Source organism: Triplophysa rosa, unplaced genomic scaffold (assembly GCF_024868665.1).
Source record: "Triplophysa rosa unplaced genomic scaffold, Trosa_1v2 scaffold60_ERROPOS690268, whole genome shotgun sequence".
Classification (NCBI taxonomy): domain Eukaryota; kingdom Metazoa; phylum Chordata; class Actinopteri; order Cypriniformes; family Nemacheilidae; genus Triplophysa; species Triplophysa rosa.
Genome location: NW_026634625.1, coordinates 72,387 through 93,102, shown reverse-complemented (window position 1 = coordinate 93,102; position 20,716 = coordinate 72,387). Strand labels below are relative to the sequence as shown.

Below are 20,716 nucleotides of genomic sequence, written 5' to 3'. Positions count from 1 at the left end.
AACTAATTAAATTACAGCGAAAATAAGAGTAATCCCTTACTTTACTTTTTCAAGTGAAAAGTAATTAAATTACAGTAACTAATTACTTAGTAACTAGTTACACCCAACACTGATTCCCGCTTACCATTTATTACTACTCCACTAGGTCTGAAATATATATTGTACTTTTTAATGATTTCATGTGGCCTACCACAAAAAACTGCATATTTTAGTGAAGATAAGATAATACATATACTCTATTTGTAATCCTTTACATGATTCTATATACCAATGACATCAGAGTGTGTGACAAAATCTCACATTGTCAGTTAACTTTTTTTTCCAGCAACATCATTTTTTTAATATTTCAAAATTTTTTCACACACAACATGTCTGCAGCCTCGGTTTGCAAGCTGCATCCAGCTCCTTCAAACTTATTACATGGACAGTATATACAAAATAAAGGTTCACTGACAATGTAGGTTTTTGTCACACACTTTGATGTCATTGGTATATAGAATGCTGTGTAAAGGATTACAAATAAAATATATTTATAATCATCTTATCTAAACTAGAATATGCAGTTTTTTGTGGTAGTAACAACTACCCAGATAGGAAACTACGTACTGTAGAATCAACATCTCTCACGATATTAAAACGATGTTGATCTCCAACGTCGATCCGGCATCGTTTTGCTCATCGGGGTAATGTTGAATCAACGTTAGTCACGCCATTCAAAACTAACCAAAAATCGACGCAATTGGTTAACTTTACATTTTCGATTCGATGTTGATTTCAGCTCGTGAAATAACTTGACAATTAACATAATAAACATTAAAAAATAACATTTGACATCTCAAAATACTTAAAACTAATAGATAAATAAGCTTGTGTATGTAATAATTTATTAAACATCACATTGTTACATTGCTTATTATTATTTATACAAAATATACATTTACAAATACATATTTAGAGCATACAAACCTTCTATGCAAGACTAATATGAATTTACTCTCAAATACACACAGAGGTATAAAAGTCAGTAGGCTACGATAAATAGTCTAAATTTACAAATTAAGTGCAATATTTTATCAAGAATAATACTGGTCATTTTGTACCAACTGTGTATGTCTAGTATATTCAGTGAGGCAGAAAAGGGGATTTAAGGCAGGACATTAAGAGACTGACAGCCTCCGACATGATTCACTATTATTATTGCTTCATTACTCTAAAATAAACTAACCAAACTAGACAATGTGACTCATTTTCGTTCCACAAAAACAAACACACAGGCAATATTTATTTAGGTGACTTTGAGGGACCAGCACCATTTCAAGTCAAAGACCTGTCGGAGTTGGAGATTATCTTAAATTCCTAAATTTACAGTCAGATTCTGAAGGATAAATTCTTCAAACAGTGTTACAAGTGGAAGTGGTGCTGCTCCCTCTGGAGTCAAGATTCAAGAGTCAAAGACGCTTTATTGGCATGATAAAACACATTTTTACATTGCCAAAGCACAGAAAAAATACATATATACTTTTATTTATTTTTATCTTAATCTGATTTGTGCATGTTTATAAGTATCTATATGTACATCTCAATATAAACAGAAAAAGAGTACTGGTGAAAGTTCTCAGTGAGGGTGACAGGATCCTGTCATAGTGTCAGTTTGTGTGTGATGTGTCAGAGCTTTGTTGTGGCAGGACTTGACATCTTGCAGCCAGGTTTGAGCTTCTTGAGTTTTCTCCCAGTATGTATGAAATCTTGTCCTTTTGTTGAAACTGGTTATTGTCCAGCCCTAGTGTAGAATTTTATAGCTCTTTTTTTTGCATTTTAATCATTAGAGGACATAGTCCTAATTCCTAGCCTAATCACCAAATGACTACAGCCCTATTGACTCCCTCTGCCAATGCAATGATGAAATTAACAGTTGGATGTGCCAAAACTTTCTTCAGTTAAACAAAGGGAAAACTGAAGTCATTGCATTTGGAAACAATGAAGTTCTCAAGGTGAATGCATGCCTTGACTCTAAGGTCTGACTTGATTTTTAGTTGTTTGACCCCTAGTTTCAGTAGTCATGTTAAAGCGGTAACAAAATCAGCATACTGCCATCTCAAAAACATTAAAAGGATTAGATATTTTGTTTCAAGTCAAGACTTGGAGAAACTTGTGCATGTCTTCATTACCAGCAGGGTGGATTATTGCAATGGTCTTCTCACCGGCATTCCCAAGAAAACCAATAGACCGCTGCAGCTCATACAGAACACTGCTGCCTGCCAGCATTCTCACTAGAACCAGACAATCTGAGCATATTACACCAGTCCTTAGATCCCTACACTGGCTTCCAGTTACTTTTAGGATGGATTTCAAAGTACTGTTACTCATTTATAAATCAATAAACTGCCTTGGACCGAAATACATCACAGATATGCTCACCAAATATAAACCTAACAGACCACTTGGATCATTAGGATCAAGTCAGTTAGATATACCAAGGGTTCACTCCAAACAAGGGGAATCTGCTTTTGCTTTTGTGCTGCCGATAGCTGGAATCAGCTTCCAGAAGAGATCAGATCTGCTAAAACATTATCAACATTTAAATGCCGACTCGAAACTCATCTTCTTAGCTGTGCATTTACTGAATGAGCACTGTGCCTTGTCCGAACTTGCTGCGCTATATTTCATGTATAATCAGTTTATTCTAAACTGTTTTAGTTCACTTTAAATCGTTTTTAAATTCCATTTGTAGATGATTGTTCTAATTATTTAATACATTTCGTGAAATTTAATGGTAACACATACTTAACATGTGAGTTAACACGAACGAACGGATTAAGACGTGACATCCGCAACAAACCTCAAAAAGCGACATGTGCATCTTACAAAAATGTGTAAAGCCAAACGTCTCAGAGATAACCCACTTTGTCCCATTTGGTGAACTCTTGGTTGGTGAGAGGGCCCCAAACCTCACATCCATACAGCGCGATTGGTTCTATAATTGATTGGATTATTTTCAGACAGATTACAGTTGGGATGTCATTTTTGATATTATTATTATTTTTGATTGTGTAAAAAGATCTTTGTGCATTGTCTCTCAGGTCATTCACAGCCTTGTTTAAGTTTCCAGTGTTACTAATGTACCAAGATATGTGTAGTTCTGGGTGTGTTCTAGGGGCATGTTGTTTAGTTTGAAACTGTGATGTTTTGTAATATCATGATTTTAGTCTTTTTAAGGTTAACTGATATTGCCCATGTTTGACAAAGTGTGCAGGGTGTCTAGATGTTGCTGTAGACCCTCTTTTGTGGGTGACAGCAGCACCAGGGGCCTCATTTATCAACAGTGCGTACGCACAGATATGTGCGTAGTGAGTGCGTGAGAACAGATTCACGCAAAATGTGGGATTTACCAACTTGTACTTATACGTAGAATTGTGTGTAAATAGAAGCACACCTCTGAGCATGCTTGCGCAGATAATCTAGTGGTAGAATGGTGATACTACAAAAAGAAAGTGCCACCATTTCATGTGGTCTTTTTTTGCAAATACTCGATTAGAAATTTCATAGTTCGAGGTACACATTTGCGTGTGAAATGCTATAAAAGACAAATGGGAAATCATTTGAAATGTAGTAGTTAGTGTCATGGCTGATCTCGCTTGGCAAACCTTCTTTTATTGAAAGCACAATGTAAAGACACATTTATAAGAACAAATATATGAAAAATATATGTAAATATACAGAACAAATATATGAAAAAATGAATAAAAGAAAAAAAAACATTCAAACTAATTGAAAAAGATTAAAAAGAGGTTTGCACATTAATTATTATTATAAAATTATATAAATACATTTGTTTAACATCTTATTGCTTTTCTATTACTGTCATTATAACACTTAACACCATACTGCTCACAACAGGAAACGAGGGGTAAACGGATCAAGACTGAACAAAAAAGGCAGGGAACAAACAGACTTATAAAGGGTCAAACACAGGTGTAGACAATCCGGTAATGATGAGATGTAGAAGGAGGCAATGTTGACCTCTACAGGCCTGGAGCCACCAGAGTCAATAATGTGGTCTATCTGAAGGCACCTGGCAGGAGAAGAGCGACCCCTGCAGGCCAGGACGAACAAACAGTCCCGAAGGAACAGACACGTTACAGAAGAGATGTCGTTTCAAGCAGGGATGAGGTAAACGTTTTTGATTAAAGATTACAAGTGCAATGAATAAAAAATAATGATGTGCATAGATAAGTTATTTATAATTGTGTCAATGTGTTTAATACTATATTACCCATTAGGCTTTGGGGATATGCTACGTCATCTTGGCGACGCATGGGGTACTGTTGTCAAGTGTCGTAAATGAAGAAAGAATGCTGCGTGTGAGCTAAGAACAAGTTGTGTTTATGATAACCCCTGCATAATAAATGTACATTGTAAGCAATTATATGACATGGTGTCAGAAGTTTGCCATGCCCGCTGACTGAATGACCAAAAACATGTCGATGTTTCAAGCTCTAGAACCTTTTGATTTTAGTCAGCCACATGGCCTCTAATCACCACTTTCCCAGTCCCTGGCACACAATCGGAACAGATCTGTGTGAACAAGGGGTTAAACACTATCTGGTGGTTGTAGATTTTTATTCTAGAGACATTGAAGTCACTCATTTACACATCACCAGCAGCCACAGTGTAAAATCACCACCCTAAAGGGGATGTTTGTGAGATGGAGGATTCCAAGAGAGCTTCATTCAGATATTGGCACCCAGTTCAGTGCCACAGACTTTGCAGACTTTTGTAAGAGCTGGGGTGTTCATTACATTTCCAGCAGCGCCCATTACCCACAGTCGAATGGGGCTGTTGAGTGGGCTGTAGGCACAGCTTAACACAATCTGCGTCAGCCTGACCCTCACTTGGCTCTTCTGAGTTACAGAGCCACTCGGTGATACTGGGGTAAGCCCCGCTCAGCTAATGTTGGGACGCCAAATTTGCACTACACTGCCAGTCCTGGACAAGAATTTGCGATCACATCAGCTCTAAACAAGTGTCTAAAAAGATACACTTGCAAAAGCTGCTGTGTCATGGCTGATCTCGCTTTGCTGTATGATTTGGCAAACCTTATTTTATTGAAAGCACAATGTAAAGACACATTTAACAGAACAATATATGAAAAAATGAATAAGAAAAAAAAACATTCAAACTAATTGAATTTTTTTTTTAAAAAACATTAATCGTTATTATAAAATTATATAAATATATTTTTTACATCTTATTGCTTTTTTTAACCAATTCCACCAAAAATAACTGCAAAAATTCTTTCTTTTCTGAACAGTTTAATTTAGGCTATGGAAAATAAAATCTCTTATAAATACTGTAATTGTAAAATTAACAATAAAACCCAAATTGAGCAAACCATGCATTGCGCAAAGAATGCGTTTTCAAAAGGCTTGTTCGACTTGATGCATTAAGTCGAACAAGCCAAAAGACTGCGGTGATCTGTTTAATGACAGCACAGAAGACTACAGAGGACGGTTCGGACTGCTGAGAAGATCATTGGTGCTCCCCTGCCCACCCTCCAAGAACTGTATGTAACAGATTCTGATCTCTAGAATCTGTAGATATATGAGACACCACACGCAGACAGCACTGTACCGTTACAACACAACTTTATTTCTCCCCTTNAAAATACATATATACTTTTATTTATTTTTATCTTAATCTGATTTGTGCATGTTTATAAGTATCTATATGTACATCTCAATATAAACAGAAAAAGAGTATGGTGAAAGTTCTCAGTGAGGGTGACAGGATCCTGTCATAGTGTCAGTTTGTGTGTGTGTGTCAGAGATTTGTTGTGGCAGGACTTGACATCTTGCAGCCAGGTTTGAGCTTCTTGAGTTTTCTCCCAGTATGTATGAAATCTTGTCCTTTTGTTGAAACTGGTTATTGTCCAGCCCTAGTGTAGAATTTTATAGCTCTTTTTTTTGCATTTTAATCATTAGAGGACATAGTCCTAATTCCTAGCCTAATCACCAAATGACTACAGCCCTATTGACTCCCTCTGCCAATGCAATGATGAAATTAACAGTTGGATGTGCCAAAACTTTCTTCAGTTAAACAAAGGGAAAACTGAAGTCATTGCATTTGGAAACAATGAAGTTCTCAAGGTGAATGCATGCCTTGACTCTAAGGTCTGACTTGATTTTTAGTTGTTTGACCCCTAGTTTCAGTAGTCATGTTAAAGCGGTAACAAAATCAGCATACTGCCATCTCAAAAACATTAAAAGGATTAGATATTTTGTTTCAAGTCAAGACTTGGAGAAACTTGTGCATGTCTTCATTACCAGCAGGGTGGATTATTGCAATGGTCTTCTCACCGGCATTCCCAAGAAAACCAATAGACCGCTGCAGCTCATACAGAACACTGCTGCCTGCCAGCATTCTCACTAGAACCAGACAATCTGAGCATATTACACCAGTCCTTAGATCCCTACACTGGCTTCCAGTTACTTTTAGGATGGATTTCAAAGTACTGTTACTCATTTATAAATCAATAAACTGCCTTGGACCGAAATACATCACAGATATGCTCACCAAATATAAACCTAACAGACCACTTGGATCATTAGGATCAAGTCAGTTAGATATACCAAGGGTTCACTCCAAACAAGGGGAATCTGCTTTTGCTTTTGTGCTGCCGATAGCTGGAATCAGCTTCCAGAAGAGATCAGATCTGCTAAAACATTATCAACATTTAAATGCCGACTCGAAACTCATCTTCTTAGCTGTGCATTTACTGAATGAGCACTGTGCCTTGTCCGAACTTGCTGCGCTATATTTCATGTATAATCAGTTTATTCTAAACTGTTTTAGTTCACTTTAAATCGTTTTTAAATTCCAATTGTAGATGATTGTTCTAATTATTTTTATGTAAAGCACTTTAAATTACCATTGTGTATGAATTGTACACTCAATTGTGCTTGCTTGCCTAATTCTGCACTGTAGGCGTTGTTTGGAGTTTTTCGCTGTACACGTAGAATGTTTTTACACATTTCGGTTTGCAGAGTCTCTATTGGGTGTTTGTCCCATTTGGTGAACTCTTGGTTGGTGAGAGGGCCCCAAACCTCACATCCATACAGCGCGATTGGTTCTATAATTGATTGGATTATTTTCAGACAGATTACAGTTGGGATGTCATTTTTGATATTATTATTATTTTTGATTGTGTAAAAAGATCTTTGTGCATTGTCTCTCAGGTCATTCACAGCCTTGTTTAAGTTTCCAGTGTTACTAATGTACCAAGATATGTGTAGTTCTGGGTGTGTTCTAGGGGCATGTTGTTTAGTTTGAAACTGTGATGTTTTGTAATATCATGATTTTAGTCTTTTTAAGGTTAACTGATATTGCCCATGTTTGACAAAGTGTGCAGGGTGTCTAGATGTTGCTGTAGACCCTCTTTTGTGGGTGACAGCAGCACCAGGGGCCTCATTTATCAACAGTGCGTACGCACAGATATGTGCGTAGTGAGTGCGTGAGAACAGATTCACGCAAAATGTGGGATTTACCAACTTGTACTTATACGTAGAATTGTGTGTAAATAGAAGCACACCTCTGAGCATGCTTGCGCAGATAATCTAGTGGTAGAATGGTGATACTACAAAAAGAAAGTGCCACCATTTCATGTGGTCTTTTTTTGCAAATACTCGATTAGAAATTTCATAGTTCGAGGTACACATTTGCGTGTGAAATGCTATAAAAGACAAATGGGAAATCATTTGAAATGTAGTAGTTAGTGTCATGGCTGATCTCGCTTGGCAAACCTTCTTTTATTGAAAGCACAATGTAAAGACACATTTATAAGAACAAATATATGAAAAATATATGAAAATATACAGAACAAATATATGAAAAAATGAATAAAAGAAAAAAAAACATTCAAACTAATTGAAAAAGATTAAAAAGAGGTTTGCACATTAATTATTATTATAAAATTATATAAATACATTTGTTTAACATCTTATTGCTTTTCTATTACTGTCACGGATTGAGAGGAAACGGAACCCAGGCGCAGGCAGGAAAATGGTAAACTAAGGTCTTTTAATTATTACAAATACAACACAAAACCCACGATGGGGGAAAACTCGACACAAACTAAAACCAGAAATCCAAAAATGTAATCCATAGACGAAAGGGGTAAACTTCCATAAAACCGTGCCAGACAGAGAACAAAGGGACATTAAGTAGGAAACACTAACGAGGGATAGTTACAAAAGGGAGGTGATGGGCAGGTGACGAAGATCAAACACTAAGGGCATGATTACGGGAGTCAGGAGGGCGGCCTGAGCGACATGACAGGAGGACACGTAGCGCAAAGTGACAACAATGGCCAGTGTCTTCCACACATAACAAAAGACATGGCACCGTCACAACTCTGTCCACAGACCAGAAACCTCATGATAGGAAGGACAGAGTTGTGACAATTACTACATCGCTTTACCAAATCGTAATAAAATTTAACCAATTCCACCAAAAATAACCGCAAATATTGTTTCTTTTCTGAACAGTTTATTTAGGCTATGGAAAATAAACTCCTATAAATAATTGTAAAATTAACAATAAAACCCAAATTGAGCAAACCATGCATTGCGCAAAGAAAGTGTTTTCAAAAGGCTTGTTCGACTTGATGCATTAAGTCGAACAAGCCAAAAGACTGCGGTGATCTGTTTAATGACAGCACAGAATACATTCACGTGTTTATTAAGGGAGGTGTTGTCACCATTATGGTAAAATGGAGGCGTTTCCGAATGCTAGTGAACGTGAACGAGCACGGTACTTGCGCACATGTGGGATTTATCAACAATGATGCTCACTCATGTGCGTAAGAAGTGCAAGTGTGTGCGCACGTTTAATACAAATTTTTTTGTACTTAAACACATTTTAAATTTCATTCGTACGACTAAATATTGAACCTTTTCTATGCACTTTTGATAAATGAGGCCCCAGATCATCTGCAAACAGATGGCATTTCACTTCAGTGTCTAGTAATGTGGGACAGGTTGCTGGTGACTGTTCTAGAGCTCGAGCTAATTGATGTTAAATAGTGTAGGACTTAGACTTACTTAGAGAGACCCTGTCTCACTCCACGAAATTCCGTGTGCTTGTTGCCGGTTTTAACTGCAAATGTGTTATTCGTGTACATTGATTTGATGATGTCGTAGGTTTTTCCTCCGATGCCGCATTGAATCGATTGAAGAAAAAGCCCCTTAGCCAGATTGAGTCAAACACTTTTTTGAAGTCAACAAAGCATGAGAAGAGCTCGCTTTTATTTTGGTTGGTTTCTATGTCAATTAAAGTACGAAGAGTGTATAAATGATCTGATGTGCGGTATTTTGGTTGGAAACCGATTTGGCATTTTCTCAGGATGTTTCGGTCATTTAGATAATGGATAATTCTGCTGTTAAGAATGTTACAGAAAGATTTACCTAGGTTGCTGTTTACACATATTCCACTTTAATTATTAGGGTCAAAATTGTCTCCGCTTTTATGGATTGGAGTTTGGTTCCAGACCTTGGTTCCAGATTCTGGGAAATATACCTGTACTAAGGATTATATTAAACAGTTTTACATGGTCTGTGTATTTAATCATCTCATTTAGGATGCCATCGATACCACTTGCTTTTTGGGATTTAAGTTTTTGTATATTATCGCATAGTTCAGCTAGTGTAATTTGAGAATCTAAAGGGTTTTGGTCATCTTCAATTTTTGACTCTAGAGTGCATAGTTTGTTGTGTATGGTAGTTTGTTCATGGTTCTTGTTTATATTACTAAAGAGGTTTGAGGAGTGGTTCATCCATGCGTCACCGTTCTGAATGGGTAAATATTCATGGTGAGATTTATTACAGTTTTTCTCGATTGCTAACACACAATTCATGAAACAACTCACCATTTTCTGACAACTATAAACACATTCTCAGAACAATACACCAACTTGTACAAACCCCACACACAAACAGTCTCAATTTGCAAAGGTTTAACCATGTTCTCATTCAGAAAACACAAACACACAATATAATGAACTGAAGTGTCAATATGTAAACTCAAATAGCACACATTTGTCCATCAGTAAACATTCAGTTGCAAAACTGATCAGAATCTCAGGATAATATCAATAGGAGCACAGGTAATTGTGCATCCTAGAATCATCTACTGCGCTTTATACTACTTACAGTAAACAGTATAATCACAGTACACACTTTATATGAGAGAAATTTCACTCTTCTTTATCCAGTAAACTGTAGCACGTGTACACCCTTTTTACCTGTTTTTACCGGAATACTTTTACAAAATTGGGCCAAATGTGCAGAGGATGCCATATTTTTTACATTGCCTCCTATTGACAAATGGCTTCACTGTATTGTTTCCTTTATCGTCTCTGTAAGTCGCTTTGGATAAAAGCATCTGCTAAATTCCTGAATGTAAATGTTATTTGTGCAGTTGTGTACCGTATTGTGTTGCATGACCAGTTTATATTGTTCTTTGGTTTTTGAACTTCTCTGTCTTGTAAGATCATCTTCATCTACTTTACAGTAGTGTAATGTTTTATTTTTATTTTTTCCTAAAGCTCATTCTTGTACTTTGCTCTATGTGCACTCTTTTATGTTGTATATTCTAATAAACACTAATCTGTCAAATTATTCTTAAGTCCCACAAAGAGATTTTAATAACAGTGTTTTGAATTGATCTCACCAGTGTCTAAGACTATGTTGCAGTGTGGGTGTTTTTGAGGGCTTGTGTGTCATATCTGGGGGGAAAGTTTGGTTTTTCAGCAAGTTTGAATGGTTTAGAGAAGAGAGCTTCATTTTGACCTGAAAATAGGATGTTTGGGGAATTGGGTGAGATGTTATGGATTTGTGTTCACTGTTTTGAGAATTCTAGGCATAATTTCAAGAAATGTGTTTAAGCAATCGAGAAAAACTAAGTGCATTCCAATGTTCCCAGAAGCGGTTTGTTTCTAGAGATTGTTCAATTGCTCTTAACTGATTTTGTGTATCTTGTTACTTTCTCTTGCTTAGTGTGTACTTATATTAAGTTTTTCTTGGTAGAGTTGGCGTGTGTTAACATCTCTGTGTTTCTGATTTGATAGAATTCTTACTTCTTTTCTAAGGATTTTACACTCCCTGTCAAACCATTTCTCACGTACAGGCTTGTTGTTTGGTTTTGCGTTTGTGGATTTTAGGTTAGATACTGTTGCAGATATTGTAAATATGTGGTTAATCCTGTCTACTGCTAAATTTACACCCTCATTATTGTGTGGGAATGGAGTTTCTAGTAATTTATTCGGTAGATTTTAAAATTTTGGTTCAAGAATTACGCTTTGGTATGTATCTTCACTATTTTGTTTCCATGTGTATGTCTGTTTTAGGGTATGGAGGTGAGTTTGTTTTGATGCCTCTGTTTTAGGTTTGGATCTGTTAAGGTAGAGAGTCGTTTTACTGTGATTTGATAATGGGGATAATGGGCTGACTGTGAACGCTCTGAGGGAGTTTGGATTTAGATCGGTGATGAAATAGTCTACTGTGCTGTTACCCAGCTTTGAACTATAAGTGTACCTACCGTTCGAATATCCTCGTAGTCTGCCATTGACCATGTACAGACCCAGTGTACGACAAAGATGGAAAAGTTGTAATCCATTTTTGTTTGTTGTTTTATCATAGTTTAGTCTTTGTGTATGTGTAGGTGTGGGAAGGACATCTCCTCCTGGAATGCGTTTGTCTCCCTGGGAGGGAAGTGTGTCTGATTCTTCACCCGTCCTGGCATTTAGGTCTCCACAGATCAGAACATTGCCCTGTGACTGGAAGTAGTTGATCTCCCCTTAAGGGATTGTGAAACTGTATTCAATGAAGTAGGGTGACTTAGGCTGGACTACTGCAATGCTCTTCTTGCAGGTCTTTCTCGCAAAGCCAATCAAACACCTCCAGCTGGTTCAGAACGCAGCAGCGTGGCTCATCTTCCAGGAGCCCAAAAGAGCCCCTGTGACGCCCCCTTCATGTGTTTGGTTAAACAGTACAGTTGATGATGTCACACAGATGGTGGAATTATAACATATACTGTACAGATTAATTGCTGAACTATAATTCAGATTATATTGCTGTAAAAAAACAAAAGTGGCATCTGAACACTATCTATTTTGGTTCTCCAGTGTTTCATTTCCTCCTGTTTCTTTCATTCACAAGTTTCCACTTTTGTAATTTCAGATTTCCCCCGGAGTCCCAGAGCATATGCACATGTACTTTTTAAAAACATAGCTTGAATTCTCTTGACAAACTAAAAGACGTAAAATTGTATTTATATCTAGAATGCATATAGAATTTTTATTTTGCTCAAGAACATGTACATGTACATATCACAGGAAAACGAAACCACACATTGAGAGCTGTAGTGCTAACTGTCATGGTTCTGCCCCATCTTGTCTTGCTTTTCTTGATCTTGTGGCAGAGCCATGGCAGAACCTCTTGATTCGTGGAGAGGGACATTTTGGCACTGATTGCCTCCCATAGTCTCCAGGTCTCGTCATTGTTCCTGCCCTCTTGTTTCCTCGTTAGTGATAATTATTAGTTCATGCCCCACACCTGTTCCCTCTTGATTTTGATCCCTTATAATGCCCTTGTGTATTCTGTCCTGTGTATTCACCCTCAAATCATGCAGTTGATGTAGAAACAGCAAAATGAAAAAAAACCCTGTTATTGCATATGCAGGTACTGCGGACATTAAAATAGATATAAAAATAAAGGTTGTCAAGGATTTGAACATGAGACTGTCATGACCATGTCCAGAAGAAACTGGAAAACAACCTGACTAGAAGGACAGGATCATGCTCTCAAACTTCCCTGTAAACCCGGTTTTCTGCGAAGCTGGTTTAATGATATGCATGTGTAAACATATTTCTGTTATAAGCTGATTTTTGATAGGTATCCATTTGTTTTGCCCATGTAAACGCACTCAATGTGTCTCATATCAGAGTGAAGAGTTGATGAAAACATTCATAAGGTCAGTATGATGTGTATGAGCCCAACTCGTGAATAACGTGTCAAACAAGCGAAAGTGACTTGTTATTCATTTGACAGTTTGGTTTAGAAATTTACTTCATCTGCAGGTGTTTTCATGGTTCATTGAGTGATGTTTATTTATAAGAAAAAGAGCTGATGTGTGATCTGTCACAAAAGACAAAATGAGTCATGAAGATTCAATATGATTTTATTTGTAGAATTTTGATCGAACACAATCAGCAGTGAAGGAATAAAGCACACATGTACTGATGTGTGATGTTGTTTGTGAAAAGCAGAGCAGATGTCAGATCAGAGAGAGGAAATGAATGTAGAAACACATGTGAGACATGAGTGAGACTCAGATGAGAACAGAAGTCAGAGGAGAGAGAGAGAGAGTCTAGTGTGAGCACTGATCATCTCTACTGAATTCTCCAGTGACTGTATGACTGTGATCTTTGTGTTTGGCCTCACAGCTCACTGAGTTCACTGAGCTCCACTGCTGCTCAGAGAGAGTCAGACTGCTGCTCCAGCTGTACAGACCGCCCTCCTGCAGGAGCCCAACACTGCTGTCCTGAGATCTGCTGCTCCCGTCCACCTTCCACATCACACTCCAGTCTGAGGGGAAACCCTTGTTGAGCACACACATCAGTGTTGCTGTTTTCTTTGTGGAGATCTCTTCACTGGAGGGCGGCAGGACGCTCACTTTAGGACGAGTGAAGCCTGACAAACACACAATAGTCATAAACTCACAGAAGAAACAAACGCCTAATATCATCCTAATAATAAATAAATAAATAAAGATGAGATCTTTCATTCATGTTGATCTAAATGTTCATACAGTATTCACAAATGTTTACAAGTGCTCTGAATCACCAACAGTGTTTGTAAATGATTTTTGATTTTAGAAATGATCAGTGTGGAAAACATATTACCTTTGTGACATTTATTTATGTTGATTAAGGATTAAAACAGAAATTAGAAAGTACCTGTAACATAAACTACACACAGTAAAAACAGTGTTAAAAAAGGTCAAATGAACACTCTCAAAGTGTAAATTATCTATACACTGTGAGTGTTAATTTGACCTTTTTTAACATTGGTGATTTTGCTGTGCAGTGACAGTCTTAACAGCATTTCAAATAATCATAAGAGTGAACTAAATGGTTTTGAAAAAAATAACCTAACAATATATTAAATAGAATAAAAAAATACAAATGTAAATAGTTTTTTGAAACACAGAATACATTTCATTTGATGTTCTATTTTCATGATGCAACTTTTATACATTTTATAGCACACTAAAATCTACAGTAAAACACTTGTTTTCATTCTTCCACACTAACAACATAATTATGTGTAAATCATTAAACACATCTAAATCTTTACTCACAATATTATGCAGAAAAATAAACCCAGGGGCTCTGTTTCAGATTTGTAAGTGCAATATTACAAAGTCATTTTTTAAACCACATGAATATGATAAAATCATATTCATATTCAAAATATATGTTTTATATTTCATAGTTGATCTTTACATGTGAAAGCAGAAATCTGTTATATTATTATTTAATGTTTTTACTTACTGCCAACATCCAGTCTGGTGCCACTGCCGAATGTCCACCACAGTGATACAAACTAATAGAGCGACTGTACAAAAACCTCTGAACGCTTCAGTAACTGCACTATAAACACATCGCAAACACATCTTTACACTTTATCACACATTCACACATCACACACACATTACATTTCATCACTGTTGGGGAAGCTATACTTTGAAAATGTAGTTAGATAAGCTACAAGATACTCATCAATAAAAGTAGTTAAATTACAGCTTAGCTACCCATCTGAAAAAGTAGTTAGCTACATTGAAACTACTTTGATTTTAGAGTATCATTGTATATTAAGAATAAGAATAACTGAATTATTGTTAATGAAAAATGTTTTAAGAAAACAATGTAACACAAATTATGATTTCAGTGTTGTTTTATTTTGTAAACTACACAGTACTCAAGTTAAAGTTAAACAGTCAAGTTGAATACTCAAATTTATCTCAAGTTAACAGTTTGCAAAATGCAAAAAGAGCATTTTTTTATTGTGTCTGCATTTTTTATTACCTTTGTTTAACATTAATATTTGATACTAATAATACTAAACATTCATTTTCAAAACTTGTTTTTGCAATCAATACAATACTCAAAATTAGGGCCACTTGTTAAGAAGTTAGTGTTAAGTGTTAAGAAGTTTAGTGCCTTTACTGTTTGATGAACACACTTGTTATATTGTGATTACGTTTGTCTGTTCGATTGGCAGACGTTTTGCCAAAGTAATGGGCCTGGCACAATGTTAGGTTCATTAGAAAACTGTTGCGGGACAGATTTTAAATGGGCGGGTCGTTGTAGTCTATGTAATTAATGGTAAATAAGGATTCATCAGTGCAATTAAACAGATATTTAATATATAAAATGCATTATAAAACGGTCAGTGCTGGTCCTTGATTCTGATTGGCTGAGCTGTTGTAAAATATCCCAATTTATAATGGCTGACCGCATTACATAAATATCACTTCATTTACTTTATTTTATGAAACCTTGCTACGCATTTGAAATAACCGTTTCATAAAAGGAAAAAGCGCTTTGCGTCGGGCTACACTGCCCTTAGCTGTTATAAAATGCACTGTAACTGACACGAAGTGGTGGGTGGAAGAACCCAAATGCAGGCAGACAATGACGGGGTTAACAAACAAGACTTTAATGACAAACCAAAAAACCCACGATGGGGAGCAAACAAGGAGCACAACCAGAATATATAAACTCAAAACAAAGACTTCCCACATGGGGCAAAAACATAAGGACAGGGTCAAAACTAACCAAAGGCAGGGCAGACACTCAAACAAGCACAGAAGCACGACATCAATACACAACGTAATACACCAGCACAGGACAAATGAACACAAGGGTATAAATAGGGAAGACAAACGAGGGATAACGAGCAAGGGCAGGTGTGGAACATAAGACACAAGAGGGAGCCAATACAGGAAACGAGAGGGGCGGGGCCAATGACAAGACATGAGAAAACACATGAGATGTCAAAAAACAAACATCTCATGGCTTTCTCACACATAACCTAAGACTTTGCCATGGCTCTGCTACAGGACCAAGAAAAACATGACTAAGGAAGCAGAGCCATGACAGAAGCCCCCCCTTTAATGAGCACCTCCAGGTGCTCACCAAGGGGTAGACGGACAAGACAAGGAAGACTGAGACAAAGACAAGACCAAACAAAACATGGAGAACAGAATAAGAGGCAGACAAGACAAAATTACAAAGGGACTAGGGTGAGACAATAAAAACAACAAACATGGGAGGGGGGAGGGGCCAAACCAGGGCCCATAGGGGGCAGTCCATGGGGGTGGGGAGAAGTCCCAGTCCCCGGCTGCGCTCGAGGTTGCGTAGTCCTGGGGGGGACAGTCCTTGACCCTGGGGGCCTCCCCGGGGCCGGCTTGGCTGCCGGACTAGGGACCGGCTGGGCAGGGCTTGACGCCGGCTGGAAGGCTGGCTGGGCAGGGCTTGACGCCGGCTGGAAGGCCGGCTGGACAGGGCTTGACGCCGACTGGAAGGCCGGCTGGACAGGGCTTGACGCCGGCTGGAACACCGGACTGGATGCCGGCTGCACCGGACTGGACGCTGGCTGCACCGGACTGGACGCCGGCTGCACCGGACTGGACGACGGTTGCACCGGACTGGACGCCGGCTGCACCGGACTGGACGACGGCTGCACCGGACTGGACGCCGGCTGCACCGGACTGGACGCCGGATGGACCACCGGACTGGATGCCGGCTGCACCGGACCGGACGCCGGCTGAACCACCGGACCAGACGCAGGCTGCACCGGCCCGAACGCCGGCTGGATCACCGGGCCGGACGCCGGATGGATCACCGGACTGGACGCAGGCTGGATCACCGGACTGGACGCCGGCTGGATCACCGGACTGGACACATGACTGGACAAAAGACTGGACACAAGACTGGACACCGGACTGGACACAAGACTGGACACCGGACAGGACATCGGCAGCACCACCGGACTGGATGCCGGCTGCACCACCGGACTGGACGCCGGCCGCACCGGACTGGACGCCGGCCGCACCGGACTGGACGCCGGCTGCACCGGCGTGGACGCTCCTCCTCTGCGCCTCTCCCTCCTTCTCCGCACCACCGGATCCATAGCCGACCTTGGCGAATCCGTGGGGACCGGAGGGAGTTCCGCAGCGGAGGAATCAGCCGATGTCATCCCCGGATCCCCTCCCCCCCGCTCGCTACCGGCGCCACCAGAGTGAACGGGGACCGTGGAGCTCAAACCGGAGGGTACCGAGTCTCCCCGGGCAGCGGCAGTCAGGTCGAGGCCCTCCGGCGTGATCGACCGCGAGGTGGAAGTCCCACGTGGAACCCCACCCCCGGGATCGTCCCGGTTGGCCACGAACCTGACCATTGCCGCGAACCCTAGGGGACCCAGCAGCCTCTTCTCAGACGGGGTGAGGCGCTGAGTGAGGCAGCAGTTGAAGATCGTCTTCAACTCTGCCTCGTTGAACTCAGTCGTCTCAGCCACCGCCGAGAATGCCCCGGCGAACTCCCGATTCCCGTAGTTCCCCTGGCGGAAACCTAGCAGCAAGCGGGTTTGAGCGGACCGTGAGGACGATGCCGTGCCGTCCATCTTGCTGCCCGCTGGGTTCTGAACTCGCTGGTGTATTCTGTCACGAAGTGGTGCGTGGAAGAACCCAAATGCAGGCAGGCAATGACGGGGTTAACAAACAAGACTTTAATAACAAACCAAAAAACCCACGATGGGGAGCAAACAAGGAGCACAACCAGAATATATAAACTCAAAACAAAGACTTCCCACATGGGGGCAAAAACATAAGGACAGGGTCAAAACTAACACTCACGCTACAGACAGAACTGAGGAAACAACATCTCCACAGGGTAAGGAAAATCCACTTGATCGAACAGAAACACGACTTGGCAAAGGCAGGGCAGATACTCAAACAAGCACAGAAGCACGGCATCAATACACAACGTAATACACCAGCACAGGACAAAGGAACATGAGGGTATAAATAGGGAAGACAAACGAGGGATAACGAGCAAGGGCAGGTGTGGAACATAAGACACAAGAGGGAGACAATACAGGAAACGAGAGGGGCGGGGCCAATGACAAGACCTGAGAAAACACATGAGATGTCAAAAAACAAACATCTCATGGCTTTCTCACATATAACCTAAGACTTTGCCATGGCTCTGCTACAGGACCAAGAAATAACATGACTAAGGAAGCAGAGCCATGACAGTAACCCACTGCTTCTTGGGTCTTATTGCTTGAATAAAACCAGATAATTATTCGATTTAAAATTTCTATAACTCACCTGTATGTGTTTCCTTAAATTTGAGCTTGAAGTCTTCGATGCAAACAGCGTTTTATTTTTTTCTCATGACCTCAATCCTCAAAGTATGAACAGGGATACAATATTCAAAGTTAAAGCATTGCAGTCAAATTGATGATGTGATGATATGATGATACAAATACAACATCATAATCAATAATATTAGAAACATATGCACATGACATATACAAGTATCTTTATTAAAACAGACACATTATTTTGATTACACATAAGACACAATATTCACATTATCTAAAAGATACATAACACATTACAAGTCCAGTGTTTGTCTGTGTTGAGGTAAATGATACATGTAGAGAGTGAGTTTGCATTGTGATCACGTGCTTCAGTGCTCTGAGAGTGTTTATAGTGCTGTGAGTTTAACACTTCATGACTGACAACACAACACAACACAATCTTCAGCATCACACAAACCAACAAGAACAACAATGACTTTCAGCATCATCTTCATCTGGACACTCACAGTGTTTATAACAGTTGAGACATGAAGACTTAATCTGACTTGTTTTATTTCTGCTTTATTTGTCGTGTTTATGATGTTAATCCAGTTTAATACACAAATTATTTTTATTTTGTGTTTTCAGAATCCAGAGGAGTTACTCTGACTCAACCTAGAGTGAAACGTGTTCAACAGGGACAAACAGCTACAATGGAGTGTCATATAGATCAGTGGTTCCCAAACTTTTTGAAAGCAAGGCACCCCTTTGTACTGTTTTTTTTTTCCCAGGGCACCCCAACCCTGATTAAACTAAATGTACATGTGTACATACATATATAAAATAACATCCAGATGAGCAAACAACAAATGAAGTATAAACAGCTGCATGAATTTATTACAAATGCATTACAACGGACATTATATGACGTGAAACAAATCATTTAAATGAACCATCTGTCATTTACAACTCGATGACACGTGTAAACAAATGTTATAGACTGATATGAACCATTTGCTGTATGTGGAAATCATTGGAACAAAACACACTAGAATAAAGATTGATACTTAATTATTTAAATAATAATAAACAACTCACATTACATTTTAGCCACAGCAGCAGAGATCATTCAAGAATGGGATAAACCGAGTTGACTGATTAAATTACATTTTATTTTAAATTATGAATGACAGAAATTCACAGTGCTGATGATTTCCCCCACGTAGTTATACTGGTAGTACACTGACAGCTATAGTGCGCATTGTAATGCAAACGCTGCGCACCTTGAAAGGAGGCACACGCTGAGTGTGCGGCGCGAACTAGCTGCTTACCCATGCAGTATCGGGGAAACAGTTTATATTTTATCGAATGCGAAAATTGGAATTTATCACTTTGATACATAAAGACAATAAAACGGCTGGTTTGCAGCAGACCAAATCAGTCACCAGTAACCGGGATTGTCCACCCCAGTCCGTGCATGCTGTTATCAAGTCATAAACGTCTCAGTCGTTTGTTACTAACATATGGACAATGCATATAAACACAAGCAATCATTACTGAGTAGTATAAAGAATATGGGATCAGAATTGTTGCAATATTCTGAATAAATAAACTATGATCCGCAAATAAATATAGAGAGTTTCACAAACATTTTTTAAATCCACATATGCACAAAAAGCGAACCATAAATATATGTTAGACGTTCCACAAAAATAAATGGAATTCACAAATAAATACAATGAGATTTGCAAATAAAAAATATTTACAAATTTATTTCAATGGCATTTATTTGTAGATCACTTTCTGCACATTTGTGGTTACTAACATACGGACAATGCATATAAACACAAACAATCATTACTGAGTAGTATAAAGAAGAGGCCATTCATGTCTTAGTATATCATGCATTTTAGACCGCCACTAGCCGCCATGTTAGCTCCCTGAATCTTAGTGCAGAACAAAACGTGATTGGCTGAAGTTAGAACGTGCCCTATTGGACAACGAAAGCGGAAGTTACCCGATTGGCTTGCGTAGATAGTGGGCGGAGTCCACCTATTTGTGGATTGTGTGTGCGTTTTGACGTTAGAAATGTTTCAAAATCCACAAAGGCACAGAGAGCCTTCCACAAATGCGTGCACTGATCCACAAATGCGTGCACTGATCCACAAATGCGTGCAGCGATTCACAAATGCACAGAAAGCGATCCACGAATGTGCAGAAAGCGATCCACAAATGTGCAGAAAGTGATCTACAAATAAATGCCATTGAAATAAATTTGTAAATATTTTTTTTTG

The 20,716-nt window shown here is 39.0% G+C and overlaps 1 protein-coding gene and 1 gene segment (V, D, J or C); both read right to left on the bottom strand.

Annotated features, from left to right (window-relative positions):
* Positions 1 to 20,716, bottom strand: part of LOC130551079 (uncharacterized) — an 87,028-nt gene that overhangs the window by 49,386 nt on the left and 16,926 nt on the right. The gene's annotated exons all lie outside the window — the stretch shown is intronic.
* On the bottom strand, positions 13,237 to 20,353 carry LOC130551074 (Ig lambda chain C region-like). The segment is given in 3 exon segments: positions 13,237 to 13,745; positions 14,609 to 14,660; positions 20,348 to 20,353. Coding segments are annotated over 3 exon segments (381 nt in total).